The 16,686-nt window shown below is 45.1% G+C and overlaps 1 protein-coding gene and 1 long non-coding RNA gene across 7 annotated transcripts; one reads left to right on the top strand and one right to left on the bottom strand.

The window, feature by feature from the left end:
* Positions 1–26: 26 nt before the first annotated feature.
* Positions 27–3,023, bottom strand: LOC147597382 (uncharacterized). Its single transcript, XR_015261234.1, has 2 exons — positions 2,891–3,023; positions 27–2,756 (listed from the first exon to the last, which is right to left on the bottom strand). It is a non-coding gene; the product is annotated as an uncharacterized LOC147597382 (long non-coding RNA).
* ENTPD4 (ectonucleoside triphosphate diphosphohydrolase 4) lies at positions 2,919–12,867 on the top strand. Of its 6 annotated transcripts, XR_015261229.1 has the most exons (14): positions 3,629–3,698; positions 4,866–4,983; positions 5,239–5,436; positions 5,890–6,095; positions 6,621–6,771; positions 6,858–6,961; positions 7,566–7,625; positions 7,881–8,035; positions 9,583–9,749; positions 9,961–10,285; positions 11,026–11,111; positions 11,331–11,492; positions 11,771–12,108; positions 12,373–12,867. XR_015261229.1 is itself a non-coding variant. In XM_086768064.1 (13 exons), exons 2-13 carry the CDS (start codon positions 4,976–4,978, stop codon positions 11,997–11,999), a joined length of 1,851 nt encoding a protein of 616 aa, XP_086624190.1. In that variant the 5' UTR covers positions 2,919–3,058; positions 4,866–4,975; the 3' UTR covers positions 12,000–12,867. The 6 variants fall into 6 exon arrangements, 5 of the variants coding, with proteins under 5 accessions (XP_086624190.1, XP_086624188.1, XP_086624192.1 ...); XM_086768064.1 differs by lacking the exon at positions 3,629–3,698 and adding an exon at positions 2,919–3,058 and having other exon boundaries at positions 11,771–12,867; XM_086768062.1 differs by having other exon boundaries at positions 11,771–12,867.
* The last annotated feature ends 3,819 nt before the right edge of the window (positions 12,868–16,686 follow it).

Consider the following 16,686-nt stretch of genomic DNA (forward strand, 5'->3'; position numbering starts at 1 on the left):
GGGCTGAGGCTGGCAGTGTAAGGAAATAAAAAATCATCTTTATTTGCCCCAGAGCGAGTGCAGCCAGCACATCTGGGGAGGTCGGGCTGTGGGGATGCCTCTCCAGCTTTGAAAAGAGAAGACGAGCGTTTTAACAAATAAACACAAAAATGCAAGAAGAAAAGTCCAGCTGGGAGATGTGGCTTAGCTCTGCCTTCTCCTCCACGTCCCCCTTCGCACAGCCACCCGCCAAAAAACCGGGCTGCTCCACCTTGATCAGCAACGATGGCTGCCACGCGCCCCAGCTGCTCCCGTATCTGCTCACCCCGGTGCAGGCCGCGGGCTGATATTGGGCAGGGTGCGGCCACATGGGTGACATGCTCCCCCGAGATAGGGGCCGGGCACCCTGCACACATCTTGCTCGGGAGGCTCGAGGGGGACCCGCGCCTGTCCTAGGGGTGATTTCTCCTTTGGACATGGGCGATGGCCCAAACGCCCCGCTCACGGCGAGCTCTGGGACTCCATTGAGCTCCTTTCTCCAGGCACCAGCTCAGAGCGAGCCCGACGATTTTAGCAGCGTGGATTTATCCCACATTTCCTCCAAATTGCGCGGGGCGGGGGGACAAAGTGGGATTTGGTGCTTGGAGGAAACCTTCCTCCCGTGCAAAACGCTGGCAGCTCTCCTCGGCGGAGCATCCAAGCCAGAGCCCGGGCTCGCTTCACCAGCACGAGCGACAGCCGGCGGGGAAAGCTTTCCTCCCACTGGTGATCCTGTTGACGGTGGAATGAAATATATTCACAAACAACTCCTATTTTTCTCCATCACTGCAAAGAGCATGCATCTGGAAATAATTAGCGTGCACAAAACCAACTCGCGCATTCCTCCTAGGCCTCCATTTTGTGCCGCCTGCAGGCTCTGGCAACAACGGTTTTATCGGCAGCTCTCAATTTCTGCGTATTTTTCAATATTTCTATCACCCAGGCCAATCCCTGGCCAAACCTTTCCGGTGACGCAGAAATCACGCTCAGCCCCCAGCAAAGCACCCCGCAGCGCAGCGTTTTTGTTTGCATGGTTTGATGGCAGCGCTGGCTTTTTTTTTTCTCTCTTTTTTTTTTTTTTCCCCCTCTGCAAAGCCTTCGCCGCCGCTGACATGCTCCTACTTGTGCCTTCGTCTCGGCAGGTGATGGCAGCATGGGGAGCCAGCTGCCCTGCAGCCGTCTCCCCCCCAGAGTCACGAGTTGCAGCAACTGCTTTTGGGGTGAATTAAGCTTGGAAAGGGTTTTCAGCAGCTGGTGGGAGCCCGTGCAATGCCAGGATGGGTCCCACCAGCTGAACGTCCCCCACGCTGTGTGGAGAGGGAACCCCTGAAGGGACGCGTGCTCCTTATCCCGTGGGACAACGGGCTCAGCCCCTTTGTCAGGCTGAACCCCCTGGCAGAGGTTTGCTGCCCCAGGGCTCTGCATTTCTCTTGGGAAGCAGGAGCAGGTCCAGGAGCTCCTTCTCCCTGGAGATCCTGGATTAGCTCGGCATAATTTGCCATCCCAAAGCACCCTCTTGCTTGCCCAGGGCCGCATCCCGCTGTGCTGGGGATGGGTTGCACACCCAGCACAGCTTTCCTTGCAAGTTCAAGACCGTCTGTGCTGCTTTGGTCCAAACTAGCAAGGGATTTACACCCACGGACAAGATTCGCAATGCTTAAATTGTAAAGAAGCCCAATGTCTTGGAGAGCTGGACACTTGGAGCACAGCTGCCATCCTCCCTCCGGCCCTCAGCAAAATCCCCTGCCCTGCCCGGGCACCGTGCATTGCTGCAGCTCAGTCAGTGTATTTCTTCATTGCATTCGTTAAAGCACTTTAATTATTGGGAAAAAAACATGCTGGAGAGAAGTGACTTCATTCTCAGCGCGTGGCGAAGTAGCTGCGGTGAGCCCTGGTGGGAAGCGGAGCCCTGACCCCACCCTGAATATCTGGCAGTAAAATCCGACATGCACAATTCAATGTGCAAAACCCAGCGTGCAAAACCCAGCGTGTAAAACCCAGCGTGCAAAATCCCCTGTGCCAAACCCAGCGTGCAAAATCTGGTGGGTAGAACCCGACGCACGAAGCCTGGCATCCAAAAGCCGCCATGCAAAATCCAGCATCTAAAACTCAGATCTGAAAGCCAACGCGCGGGCTCGGCGGGTCTCCCCGGGGATGGGTGCGCAGGCAGCTCTGCGCAGGGTGGGGAAGAAAAAGCCGCAGTGTTTTTGAGAAGCACCGACAGCAGCTTGAGAGGCAAAGATGAAAGTTTCTCATATGAAAAGAGAAAGAGGAAAAGGAAACGCAGGAGAAAATGAACTCGTGTGAAAACCCGCCACCTTCCACGTTCCCCTCCAGCCGGAGGAGCCCTGCAGAAGGTGCTGCTCAGAGCGACGCGGCTCCTCGCTCACATCTGCCTTTCAGAATGGCCCGGACAGACAATCCCGGGCCAGATTTGGTTCCTGTGTTCCCGATGTGACCATGGCTTTCAAAAGCCAGGAGTGGGTCTGGATGCTCCCCGTGAAATGCATGGCAGAGGCGTGACGCTCCTTCGTTTAAGGGGTTTGCCCCATCCACAGGCATGGGACAAGGTGGGACATCCGAAATCCGGCATTGCATCTGATCATCTGCAAAGGTGTGTGATGACCAGGCAGAGGGACAAACAGTGGCTACGTGGCGTGTGTTAGGGAAATGACAGCAGCCGTCAGGCTGGGCATTCCTTTTGTCCCAGTTTGGGCTCCCAAGGATGAAGGCGAAGTCTGTAACGCAACAATTTCAGAAGGAATGGGAAGAAGTGGAGAAGCCAGAGCAGCCCGGCCAGTCCAGCTCCTTCCGTCCTGCGAGAGAACAGGGACGGCAGTGGAGCGATTTCTGACCTCAGAAAATCACTTACCCCTGGAAAAGCGGCGCTTAACCCATGAGAGCTTTATGCAACACCCTCCAAACCATCGCCCGGCGTGTGGTTTGCCTCCACGCGCCCACGCTTGCCTTGCCCCACCGTGGCCGGGGCCGAAGCTCACTCCCGCCAACGGGACCCCATGAACCGCTCCCGCCAGGAGAGGTGAGGCCCCATCAAAGCTCCCAACCGTCCTGCGAGGTTATTCCTGTTATTAATGCGTCGGAGTTGCCGGGATACGCTTTTTCTTTCTGGTTCTCCGGCGGGATCTGGGAGCGGCGCGGGCACAAGCTGTGCTGCCACTCAGTGGCACGGCGCATCCTTGCTTGGCCGGCAGATTTCCAGCCCCTTGGAGGCGAGGAGAGGCTTTTGGCTTGTTTTTTTTTTTTTTTTAGCCAGATTGATTGATTTATTACTTTTATCATAAATATTCGTAGGTTTATTACAGGTGCTACCAGGCCATTGCCTGTTTGTAACACCTTGACAAGTATTTATATTGATATTTATGCCTGTTAGGTGTTTGTACGCTGTTTGTGTATTTATATTCGCCTGTTCGGCCTAGCAATGGGTGCGCGCAGCCCCGCACTGATTACCGCGCTATCAATTAACACTAACCCGGCACCGCCCCTGACCACGCCCCCTCCTGCGTGGCCACGCCCCCTCCTGCGTGGCCACGCCCCCCGGGGAATCCCTTCCCAGCCCACCAACGCAAACCTCAGCGCCACGTGTGTGCGCGCGTGCGTCACATCCGGCGGCGGCACCCGGAAGTGGCGCGGTGGCCCGTTGCTATGCAGCGGGTCGGGAGGTGAGCGCGGCGTTGGCTGCTCGGGCTGCCGGCTTGAGGGAGCCGGGGGGACGGGGGGCAGCAGGGAGGGTCCTTCCGGAGCGGGCTGAGCGCGTCTGGGCACCCGGGAGGGGCCCCCCGAATGCCAGGGTGCCGCCGCGTTTGCGGGGCGGGGGGTGAGCCCGGGCCGGGTCCCGCGGCCTGGCCGCTGCTGGGGCAGCGGGGAAGGGGTGAGGGTCGCTGCGGGCTGCCAGGGCCTGTCCCCCAGCCTCTTCCCCCGCCTGCGGCCCGCCGCGGGTGTGCGGGTGCCGCTCAGAGCGGGAGAGGGCGGCTGCGGTTTGGCATCCGTGCAGGGACTTCGTGGCAGCTCGGGCAGGTGTTTCCGTGAGGATGGGGCGTGCGTGGAAGGGCTGCGAGACCAGGTGGGAGGTGGGGAAAGTCACCGTCCAGAGCTGTGCTGAAATAACAGCATTTAAAAAAAAAAAATATATATATATATGTTGCTGATGGTTTGCTATGTCTGGAGGCTTTGTGTTTTGAGGACTGGCTTTGCAGGTGGTAGCAGAGTTGAAGATACTCTGTTTGTAAAGACTTTGTGTAGCAGGTGCATTGCTGTGTGTGCTGAACTTTCTCTAGTCTCCCTGAGTGGAGCAGTGCACAGCTGTGCTCCACGCAGGGTCAGCTACAGCGGGTTGCCCAGACCTGTGTCTGCTCAGGCTTTGACTGTCTCTGAGGATGGAGACCGCACAACCTCTCCTGAGGAAGAGCAATCTCTTCCGCTGTCCCACCACCCTCGCAGTTTTTTTTCTTACGTTCAGGTAGAATTTCCTGTGTTTTGTTTTGTGCCTGTTCCTTCTTGACCTGTCAATGGGCACCACTGAGAAAAGAGTCTGTATCCTTTATTTTCTCCAGCCAGATTTTTATATACATTCATGAGAGCTTTCTCCTCTCTATGTAAAACAGGCCCGGCTTTCTCAGCCTCTTATCATGAGAGCGATCCTTCAAGACCTTCATCCACCTTTGTGGCCCTACGCAGAACTTGGTTTATGTATTTCTTATCCTGGGGAGCCCCAGGCTGGACCCGCACTCCAGATGTGGCCTCACCAGTGCTGAGGAGAGGGGAAGGGTCACCTCCCTTGACCTGCTGACAGTGCTCTTCATAGATCATCTGTTTTCTTTTCAATTCAGGAACAGAGGAGCAATGGTTTTGAGAATGGTTGATGTCCCTTGTCAGTCTGAGGTGACTGGCTGATGTTTGAACGCCAGCTGGTCTTTCTCTCTCCTGGTCATATCCCAAAATGGGGAGGTAAGAATGCCAAAGGAACTGTCAAATTAAACTGTGATATCTTGGGCGAAGGACAGGGAACATAATGAATTCATGGCTAATGATGAAATCAAAGGTGGGAATAGTGTCTTGACGACACGAAAGCAGAGCTAGGGCAGAGCAAAGCAGAAGGTTTTATGAAGAATCTGTTTGTCCTTATCTTGTTTTGGAAGGCATTGTACTTCTTTTTGGTAACAAAGTCCATTTTTAAAGCAGGTTATCCTCTTTGAATTTTAGGATCAGCATCTCATGTTTGCTTCCTGCTTCTTGGCACTTCAGCATCTCTCCGGTGGGATGTCCCCGTATTCTCAACACCACTTTGCGACAGATCGTTGTGATAGGAATACTTGCAGCTGCTGTCTCTTTGCTTTACTACTCCCTGGTAGTCATCCGCAATAAGTATGGGCGCGCGTACAGGGACAAAAGATTCCACAGGTGAGAGTGGAAAAGACTTCTGTGGACAGGAATGAAATGTAGTTTTGGTGTGAAAGAAAAAAACATTGACAGGTTGTGTCTGTAAAATATGTGAATGGGGCGCAAGAAGTATGAGTAGAACTTGCTGCTTTTTTAATGAAGCTTTCCTTATCCAAGGTGATTTTGTTTTATCAATAATTCAGCTTTCTAATATTTTGTGTATCGGTAGCAGCTCAGTAAAACTATTGGTGCCAAAATATTGCCCGATAAATTTGTTTGGGAATTATTTTTGGTAATTTTTTTCTGGGAATTTGATTCTTATTGGTGGCACTTCACTTTTTTCTTCAGCAACAGTACAATAATGAAAACTGTGATTCCTGTGGTGGAATCTCTTGTCCTGTTTTGACTCTGATGTTGAGAAAAACTTCCATTTGGAACTTAATTGCCGTGTAGTAATGCCTGGTTTTCTTCTAGGTATCTTGCCCGAGTGACTGACACTGAAGCTACAGATACAAACAACCCCAATCTGAACTACGGAATTGTTGTGGACTGCGGCAGCAGCGGCTCTAGGATTTTTGTTTATTGTTGGCCAAGGCACAACGGTAATCCGCATGATCTGTTGGACATCAAACAGATGAGGGACAAAAACAGAAAACCAGTGGTTATGAAAATTAAACCAGGTACTGGAAATAAATTAATTTTAGGTGCAATTTTCTAGGTAGTTGCCCATCTTAAATTGCTTTTTCAAATCCCGTATTTAAAGTGTCTGGGTAAAGAGCACTTGCAAGTTGTCAGAATGGCGCTCCTCCAGATTTTTTTGAGTTTGGTTTGCAGAGAGCTTAGTTCAGCTTTAAAGCTTGAAAAGTGGCACTGACAGGCAGGAGGGAGAGGTTTCTCTGTGGACTAAGACAGTTGCCGGTTCAGTTGTCAGTTAATTTGGTTATTTAGTGAATAAATAATTGACTTTCTGTAAAGCTTTTTGAACCAATTATATAAATAATTGGTAATATATCTAATACAGGCTCATGTTTATTTTTAGAGGATGATTAAGTGTTAGCTTCATTCTTAATTTCTTACTTCTGTGGTTGATTTCCTGGGTTTGGCTTTGGGTTGTTCGTTGCTCCTCTGTGTGTTGGATATTTCCTGGAAAATCTTGATAACCCACGCTTGAGTTGCTTCACTGTCGTATTTATCTGTTTCACTAGGCATTTCAGAGTTTGCCAGCTCTCCTGAAAAGGTCAGTGATTATATCTCTCCACTTCTGAGCTTTGCTGCCGAACATGTGCCACGTGCAAAACACAAAGAGACTCCTCTTTATATCCTGTGTACTGCAGGAATGCGGATTCTGCCAGAAAGGTTATTTGCTGTCTTATTTTTAGCATTTAGAATAGCGATCCTGGTGTGTCTGACTATTTTTAACTGTTCAAAATGTAATTTTGCAGCCAGCAGAAGGCAATACTTGAAGATTTGCTCACTGATATCCCTGTGCATTTTGATTTTCTGTTTTCGGACTCGCATGCAGAAGTTATTTCAGGGAAACAGGAAGGTAGGTTAATGTTGGGAAAATTACCTTTGAGTCGTTTATTACTTTCACGGTACGACTTTAAAAAGCAACAACAAAAAATTATTCAAGTTCTGGTTTGGTTGAGAGAGACCTTATTCCTCAGTAGCAACATATGGAGTGTGGAGATGATCATCTGCTGTGATCTAGCTTTGTCCAAATGTTTTCTAATTAGTAGTGAAAATAACTTATCTGTGCTTAGCGGGAATTTTAGTCCATTTTCTCTGGCTTTGGGGAAAGAGGGGTAAGGATAAGGCGTAACATCTTGATGGAAGAAAATTTGCAGGGAAAAATGTTTTCTAAAGGAGAAATGTTTTGATGTGATCGCTCACTAGAGGCTTAAAACACTTTAGAAGTTAACCTACTTATTTTTTCTGAAATTTACACGTCAAACTGTCTTTAATACGTTGAAGTAGGGTTTTTATCGTAGTCTTGACTTGGGACAGAAGGAATAGAAAAAACTGTCAGGAATGTTTAACTTCTGAGTTTTTTATTTACTAAAATATAAGCAGTGATATATCTTAACTCATATGCAAAACATCCCTCTTTGTACCAGATATTCCTGAAATATATTTTCTTATGTATGTAGGAGTATATGCGTGGATTGGCATCAACTTTGTTCTTGGCAGATTTGAACATACAGATGATGGTAAGTGCCTTGATTGTGAACCGTATTTTAGAAAGGACTTCAGGTACATTCCTGTGCTTTTGCTGTCACTGGAGTGTTTTTAGATAGAGATGTTAGTGAATAGTGCATGTGCAGATGCTAATGCTGGTTTAATATGTCTGTGTAATTTCAATGATCTGCATTGCTACAAAAAATAAGTTCACTAGAAGTTAGCGTAGCACTGCTTTAGGCCCACCCTAGTTGTGTTTCTCAGTGACTTTTCATTTTTTTATCCAGAGGATGAAGCGATTGTGGAGGTGCATGTCCCAGGGAGTGAAAACAAAGAGGCCGTCTTCCGTAAGAGGACAGTGGGTATTCTTGACATGGGCGGAGTGTCGACTCAGATAGCATACGAAGTCCCTAAAACTGTAAGCTTTGCCTCTTCACAGCAGGTTATTATCTGTGCAACTTTCTTCTTTTCCTTTTCATTTATTTTAATGCACCTTTGTTGTTTTGTTTTCTTTGTTTTGAGTCCTATTCTTCATTACATCACATTCCAAAACCAAGGCAAGAGAAGATGGCAAATACGAGTCCTTCATCAGCTAAGCAATTCATTTATATTTGTTCATTCAGAAACTTTAATTAGTATAATTTGCCACTAATTTTTACATGGATGTGCATTCTTTGTGTGTATGCATGTGTTTATGGACAGTCTTAACATTTGCGTTATACTTAAGAGATTGTGTTCTGGAGCTTAGAAACCAAAAATTGTGTGGTACTTGTGAGATATGAGTTTTTCCTTTAAGCTGGGTTGGTAGAAACTGAATTAACAGGGGACAAGGGTAACAGTACAGTTTGTTTAAACATCACCTGTGTCCTCGGCACGCTTCATCTGTTGTAGGAAGCAAACTTCTCTGCTATGTGTCTTAAATGGAACATAAATTGCTCTAACTTCAATACACTGAGTTCTAGAATAATTCCTGAATTTTTGAAGTTGGATAACTTCCTGTTAACCTCATTGAGAAATTATCTGAAGTAAGAATAGCATAAAAGCCTACGTTTTGATTCTCGATGCACTGTTATAATGACGTATATATATATATATATTTTAATCTTCTTGTGAAATGATGATTTTCATTATTACAGGGTTTAATAAGTACACTGCCTTTCAGACAGACGATGTAACAAGTAGTGTGGGCTGTTAAGCAAAAGTTTGGGTGCTTAGATTCAGAGCAGATTGCCCCAGTCAAATATGAATTGCAAATAGGAAGAGTTGCAGACGATTGATGTGATGACTGTTGTATGGCTCTATCTGACCGTAAGCTGATACAAAACAGATATTCCGGTCATGGAACCTGTCCAGATTCTTGGACAGAATGTCAAGAGAGTGAAACAACTGACTGTGACGCTTACAGTGCTTGTACTGTTTTTCATTTACAGCATCAGTTGGAAGCCATGTAGTGTTATGATGTGTTTCTGAGCACACTGCACATGTAGTGCTTCTGCTACACATCTCTTAAATATCTGAAAAGCTGCAGCAAGCGACTGATGGATGGTGTGTGAGGGGAGCTGAGTGACTGATGGGTCTCCTGAAAAGCTTGAGAACTCCAGACTGGAAAATGAAGAACAGCTCTGCTGGGCAGATCATAAATTTACATAGCCTAGCAAAGCAGTAGTATGGGGGCTTGGTCTCAATGCTAGCATTGAGATGAGTAGTCACAGTGCATATTTTTTATAGGAGAAGATACTTCAGGGTCCATTGTAGGAGTTCCTGGCCTTTGCAGTCACTTGGGTATCAGCAGCGATAATGCAGTTCTCTGCAATCAGTAATTCTTTGCTCTCCCTCTCAAGCAGAAGGTGATATGGACCTGTGAAAAGCAAAATAGATGAGTAAGGAGTGAAGTTTAAGAGGTCAAGGGCATCCTGTTGTCCAAAGAACTCATCTTTAGGTTCTGTTTCATCTTTTTTATATCTGATTTTGGTGTTTGTGTTCCTACAGGAGGAAGTAGCCAAAAACTTACTTGCAGAATTCAACTTGGGCTGTGATGCTCATCAAACTGAGCATGTGTATAGAGTCTACGTTGCAACCTTCCTTGGCTTCGGAGGAAACGCAGCACGCCAGAGATATGAAGAGCGTCTGTTTACAAGTACAGGGCTTAAAAACAGGTAGCTGGCTGCAGTTGCCTGGGGATACGGGCTCAGTAACTTAACTTGGATATATTTAGTAAAGTGTCCTGACATAAAACTTAATTTCCGCAGCATGCCACATGCAATGCTGAAGTTTCTTTAAATGACAGTGCTTCATTTTGATGTTGTTGTGTTTCAGAGCTTGACGTTTCTGATATGTAGTTGTTACTGTGCTTGCTCTTTTATACAGACTGCTGGGCAAACAGACTGGCATGACTTCTGATTCACCGTACCTAGATCCTTGCCTGCCCCTGGATGCTGAGGATGAGATCCAGCAGAACGGACAGATAATGTATTTGCGAGGAACAGGAGATTTTAGTCTGTGTCGTGAAATTATTCAACCATTCATGAATAAGACTAATGAAACACAGACATCTCTTAATGGTGTCTACCAGCCTGCTGTGCACTTTCAAAACAGCGAGTTCTATGGTTTCTCTGAGTTCTACTACTGCACTGAGGATGTGTTACGCATGGGAGGAGATTACAATGCTGCTAAATTTACTAAAGCCGCAAAGGTAAAGTGTTCTTGAGAGAAACTTTTTCTAATTCAACGCAACTACTCTCCAGAAGCATTTTGTTCCGAAATTCTTGCGACGAAAGTCTTCCTTTAAAGATCCCAAATGCTTTTACCCTGCAATGAACTGTCACAGGACATCTCTTTTCCTCATTACGTTTATCTTTTAGAATGCTTGTTTTAAGGCACAATAGCAAAATTGACTCTAGAGGGAACAGGACTCATGGTAGTCAAGTTCCAGCAGAACTATTGATAATGGGGGAATCCATGCTACTTCCACCCCTTGCTTCTTTTTAGGAGTGTCTTAGCTGTTGTTAGAAACAGAATTCCTGTCCTTCTTGCTTTATACGTTTTATACTAGTTTCTCGGGTGTTACCCATAACAGGGATCAATCTGTTTGGGACAGTTTAAAGTAAGGCTACAACGTGAAATAGAAAAATACAACCTGCTTTGTCAATGCCCTAAAATAGGTTGCCTATTTTTCATCTCCAAGTACATGAGCAAAGAATTTAAGGGCTACTGAATATTAATTTTAACCACAAATGCCAAGTATGGACCAAAATGTTACAGAAACTACCATGAAATTTGTGATCTGACTTATTGACAGTGCAAGGGAAGCCATTATTTTTTGAGTTTTCTAGCTTCTGGTATTTACAGAGCATCTTATCTAGTGGCATTTTTTTCCTTCTCAAGGCAGAAGCAATGTTAAGGTTTGTCTTGTTTTGTTTTTTTTTCTTGAAGGATTATTGTGCCACTAAGTGGTCTGTCCTACGGGAACGTTTTGACCGTGGTCTTTATGCATCACATGCTGATCTCCACAGATTGAAGTGAGTATTTGTGTTTGTACAGCAAATCCATTCATGCAGAGTAGCCAGGAAGAGGTCATGTCCAAATGATCCATTTAATGAAATCAGCGAAAGTGTGAATACAACCTGAAATATTGCATCAGCCATAAAAAAAAGTACTGATAATTACACGTCTAATTGTGCTGCGCACCCCTCTGGGACTCTAAGTGCTGACCTGACTTTATGCCGCTCTTTCTGTAGGTACCAGTGTTTTAAGTCTGCCTGGATGTATGAAGTATTTCACAGTGGCTTCTCTTTTCCTCCGAGTTACAGCAATTTGAAAACAGCTCTACAGGTTTACGATAAAGAGGTGCAATGGACACTGGGAGCCATTCTTTACCGAACACGGTTTTTACCTTTAAGGTACCAGTTGTCTTCTCAAATGTCAGAAAAAGCTTGGGTGGAAGGCATGGAGGCTTTACGAAGGCAAGAAACGTGGTGACAGTAAAGCAGCTGGCAGATAGGGGGAGACAAGATGTTGTTTCTCGTGCATTATATATAACCTCAGTGCATATGTAAGGTAGCTTAGGTAATGCTTTAGACTATTTTACTAAAACGGGCTCCATTTCCTTTGGTAGGACAGTTTGGAAGCAAAGTTTGGTTCGCAACTTATGTCTGTTATCCCTTTTGATTCTTTTCAGAGACATCCAGCAAGAAAACTTTCGTGGAATTCACTCCCACTGGAGGAGCTTCTCCTTTGTTTACAATCACTATTTGTTTTTTGTCTGTTTTCTGATTGTGCTGCTCTCCATCCTGCTTTATCTGCTAAGGCTCAGACGGATCCACAGGCGAATGTTGCATAACAGCTCACCTGCTTCCCTATGGATTGAGGAAGGCCTCCCACCACAGAAGACCACAGGACCCTTATGAGATGCTGTGATGGAGGGCTTTTATTGGACTTGCTACACAAAAAGCCATTTTTGCCTCAGGGTTCCTCTATTTTGTCCCTTTAAACCATTGAAGAAGCAGATTGCCTGGAGTGTGTAAAACAGCTAGGCTTTGGAAATATGGGAAAATGGGGTCAACTTGGCTTAGTCTCATTAGACAATATCTGCCAAAAATTACTTAGGTTTTTTTAATATTGCACTTTTGTGTGTAATGGGATGAGCAAAGACTCATCAGTAAATGAGTAGCAGCTTAAGCTATGTGTGGTAAGAGAGAGTGTGGATTCTCATCCTTTGGGTGAGATTGTGAAATGCTGTTAGCTAGGATGAATGAGGACTGCTTTTATTTTCTTTTCCAGATTCCAGGATTGATATCGCTTGACTTCTCAATTCTGAGTCTCCTCAGTCAAAGAAAAGGAAGTGCAGGGTTTTCGAAAGCAGTAAGAAAACAACCTCTTAGAACAGCTTATCCAGTTTTATATTCTGGAGTAATTACTGTGGTGGAGAAGGAGAATCTATTGCACCCAATGCTGTGCTTCCACAAAACTGCTTAAATCAGTTTTGTTTATTTGTGTCAGTTTGCCCTTTTGTCTTGGAAGCTACATCCTCATAGTGGCAAAAGTCACTACTTTTTAATCCTTTATTTCTATTTCATAATTCAGAGATCTCCCTGAAGCTCCAGTAAGGTGAAGAGAACTGGAATATGCCTAGACTTTTGTTTTAGCTACAGTAGATATGCACAGTGTCTCTCTTTGTTTTGGGGTACTCTGATTTGTTAATTTATATTTTATTTAAAATTGTTAATTTTACTTGAAAGTAAATTTGTCCATGATTAAAAGTGGGATTTATATGAACTTCTGGTGTTTGGATATTTTATTGCACGGTATCACTTCTGTTCTCACCGTTTGTATCCAACGGGCAAAACTTTCTTCTCTTCTAGTAGGTGTGAATATGCTGGAAAACTGGGTGCTATTTTCATTTTTGGAGAAATAGACATGTTAATACCATTTTGTCATACTTAGAGTGCAGTTTATTCATCTAAAAAATCTAGATGCTTTGAATTGTTTTATTGTCTCCTTAATGATATGCTTGCTTTTGCCTTTGCATAGGCTTGATCTGCTGAACTGCAGCTAAATTTAGGTGCTAAACTTGCTGCTCCCTCTGTCCAGTGCCTGGTAGATGGCTGTGTTGCAATTGTAAGAATTAACTTTGTACGTGGTGGATTTTTAAAATGGCAACAGGAACTTTAACTGAACGTCCAGAAAGAACAAATAAGTGTCTCCCTTTTTATAAAGGATTTTCTGTACCTGACAAATCTGAGCGCTTCACCAGCTGAGAGTCTATTTTTGCTATTTTTTGGAGCACCATCTGAGTGAATGCTTAGATAATACACCTCTCGCTTCTGGTGTTTGGAACTGTGGTACAAACTTGTTGCACTCATAGGCTGATAAGAATTATCAGAAAACTGACACTGACAATTGTTCCGGAGCCTGTACTTCCTGTTTCTGAGATGCCTAAAACTGAGTACAGACCCTCTAATTGCACGCTCAGATAAAGCAACCCTCTTTGGACAAGGGCTGATGTTAGTGGTAAAATAGAGAGGAAGTATCGGTGTGTGGCTTGTCAAAATCCAGGCAGATTCCAAGTGTCTCTTAGCAGAAGAGATAGTGTCTCAAATGCAGCAAGCAAAAAAGGCAACCACCCCAAACAACAACAACAACAAAAAAAACCAACCCCAAAACCAGAAAAAGGCCAATAAAAAACTTAATATAATTGTAAAAACATAAAGTTGAAGGAAGAATGTTTCAGACTTAAAATGGAATTTCTCTTTAGATACTGCAGCATTTTCTTTTTAGCCAGGCTCTTAACACCTCAGAGAGTGGCAAAAAGGAAAAAAAGGAGAGAAAACTATCTTAATGTATAACTTTAAAGTTTATTCTTTAATAGAAGCAGAAGCTCATTTTTATTAAATAATGGACAATCATGGGGAAAAAAAAAACCTATTCTGGCCTTATTAAAGGTGGTATAAACACTTTTGAAAAGGAAAACAATTGTCTGAGGTTATGTAATATGGGTGAACCAAGTGCAGGATTTCAACATTGTTTTCTTACCTTGTAGGATGGACAAACTATGGCTGTGCGCAATGAAGTAAGTGTGTTGTGGCCTCCAGAGCTTAAGAAGAATTTGGTAGAGCAAGCTTGGAGAATACAGTAGGGACAGGTACAGCATTGGGATAATAGAGACAGACTGGGTTTGTGCTTGCATAAAGCATCGTGTGCCTGCTTTAGGGTTTCCACATTTGCTTTGGAAAGCACTACACTGAGGAATGAAGATATGAAGCAGGAGTGTTTGCAATGTGAAGAAAGATAAGATGCTGAATGGGGGTGAGAAAATGATCAGGAAAATGGGGCATGAATGGGCAGGAAAACTTCCGCGTACCAGTGACTGTTTTTCCCTTTTACTTTTTTTGTCTAGTGATTTGGTTCAGGAAGGTCAGAATAAAGATAAAACCCAGTGCACAATTTCCTCCTATAAAGGTAAAAAAGATACTGCCAGTGAAGATTGGTTGTGGGAGCAGCTACTGTTCATTGAAAATCTAAGCAGTGCATGAAAAACTGGATTCAAACAAGTGTGAGGACTAGAAACTTAAACAAGCTTTCTTCATTCATGCAAAATACTGCACAGAACCATGTTTTAGATCTGTATTTCCCCCTTCATTCTGTTATTGAGTGGTAAACTGCTTGATAAGGTGCTTCAGAGTGAGGTGAGGGTGAACATTATCTTCAAACTAAAATCAGCTGGCTCTTATCTACCTGGGGACTTGCTTTCAGAAATTCTTTAAGGCCTTTAAGAAATCTCATTAGATGCTCAGCTGCCCTCCCTGTGCATGAGAGGGGTCAATTTGTCATGGTAATGCCAGTCACTGAGCTCCACTTTCAAAGTGGTGGGTTTTTTGGGTTGGTGTGTTTTTTTTTCCCTCCACTAAACTGTTTCCCCCAGTTGCAGGTTTTCTGCTGCATTATGTCTTTATTATTGTAATCCTAATGGAAAGATTTGAGAGGAATAGGCTGAGTTTCTTTAAACCCTGTCTCTCAGCCATTTCTTCCGTGACTGATATGTCACACACCCTGGTAGGACTAGTGAGCTTCAGGGAGTGAGTACACTCTGCAAAAGCAACACTGGGACCCTTTTTACTTCCAGCAAGCTGGGAGTTAACCTCAGGTATAGGGGGAACAACGAGAAGCAGCTGAATTAATTAACTGCATTACAGGTGCACAGGAGAAAGCCATCATACTCATTAGAAGCAAGAACCTATAAGGGCTGGGGGAAGATGGGGCTAAGGAAGAACAGAAGGGGGTGTCCTCTGGTGGTCTTTGGACATGTTACTGCTTATCTGAGGTATTCTGGCTTCAAAGTGAAGGATTTTAGCCTTGTTGGAGAAGGGGTGGGATTGTGGATTGTGAGATTGTGTTTTCATTGCTGCGGAGCCACGGGGAAGGTGCAGTAAAAGTGTGGTAGGAGCAAAGTGTGCAGAGTGGTTTGCAGTGAGGAACTGAAGTGCAAAAACAAGCCTAAAACTGACTTTAGACTGATTTAGCAGCAGTTCTGGGGTAAATTGCTGTTGCTTGCAGACAAGTGAGTGTATTGAGAGGAATTTCAGCAGATTCTTAGACTGTGGATCTAAAAAGGCTGATTGTCCTTGGTCTGTACCTTTGGAAAGAGTAGAGCAACACTGACTTGGAACCTCTGGCTTTTGCTTTTTTCAGGAGGTGGTTTTAATGCTGTAACTGGAATGTGCTTGGATTTTGGGTATGGAAGAGAGTAGGGGGTTTGTGTGTTGTAGAAAAAAGGAGGCTAAAAACCAGCTTTGAGTACCAGCCTGACCATTGGGGTGCTGTAGGGCAACAAAACAGTGCTGAGCTTGTTGACCTGATTGTATGTGTAGGTTTGTAGTGTGCTTAGAGTATGGAAGGATGCAACTGGAGTACCCTGCAGATCCCTCTGCTCCTATGGTGTCACTGCTGGTGTGCCTGTGAGGCCAATGGGATGGGCTGGGGAACAGTCTGCTCCTCTGGGGTGCTCCAAGTGCTGCTGATTAATGGGTAATGAGGCTTTGGCAGCCCAGTCCCCAGTGCTGGGGGCAGTTTGAGCCACACACCATCCTTCTGTGTAACGCAGCACAAGATCTCAGCACGCGGACTGCGTGAGGCCCTTCCTCTGAGGGCTTTGTGTGAGTTCGTCGCATGTTAGCGTTTGCTATATTGAGGCTGACAGATGCGCGGATACCTTTAATTGCTTTAAGAGCTTAAAGCCCACAAGGCATGGGGAAAAGGCACAGATTTTTCAAAAGCAATCAGCTAAGTGCCAAACTTAAAGGCCTGGATTTATAAGACCGCTATGCTTTTTGGTGCTTGAACTATCCTGTGGCAAGTGTTTGCAAACTCAGCTCTTAGCTTCTTTGAAAATCTGGCTGTAGTATCCTATTAATTAGAATTACAGTGTGTATGTGGTGGGTTTTTTGTTTTAATTTTTTTTTTTCTTCCTCCTGCTCCATAGGGGTTTGCAGGATGGGTCGGAAGAGGAGAAGTGTGTGACATCTCCTGAGGAGGAGACTAAAACTATATTTTTCTTGCAGCTGCAGGTGAGGGGGGGGGGGGGTGTGTGCGGAAAGG

This window comes from Chlamydotis macqueenii, chromosome 27 (genome assembly GCF_036417535.1).
Source record: "Chlamydotis macqueenii isolate bChlMac1 chromosome 27, bChlMac1.mat, whole genome shotgun sequence".
Taxonomy (NCBI): Eukaryota; Metazoa; Chordata; class Aves; order Otidiformes; family Otididae; genus Chlamydotis; species Chlamydotis macqueenii.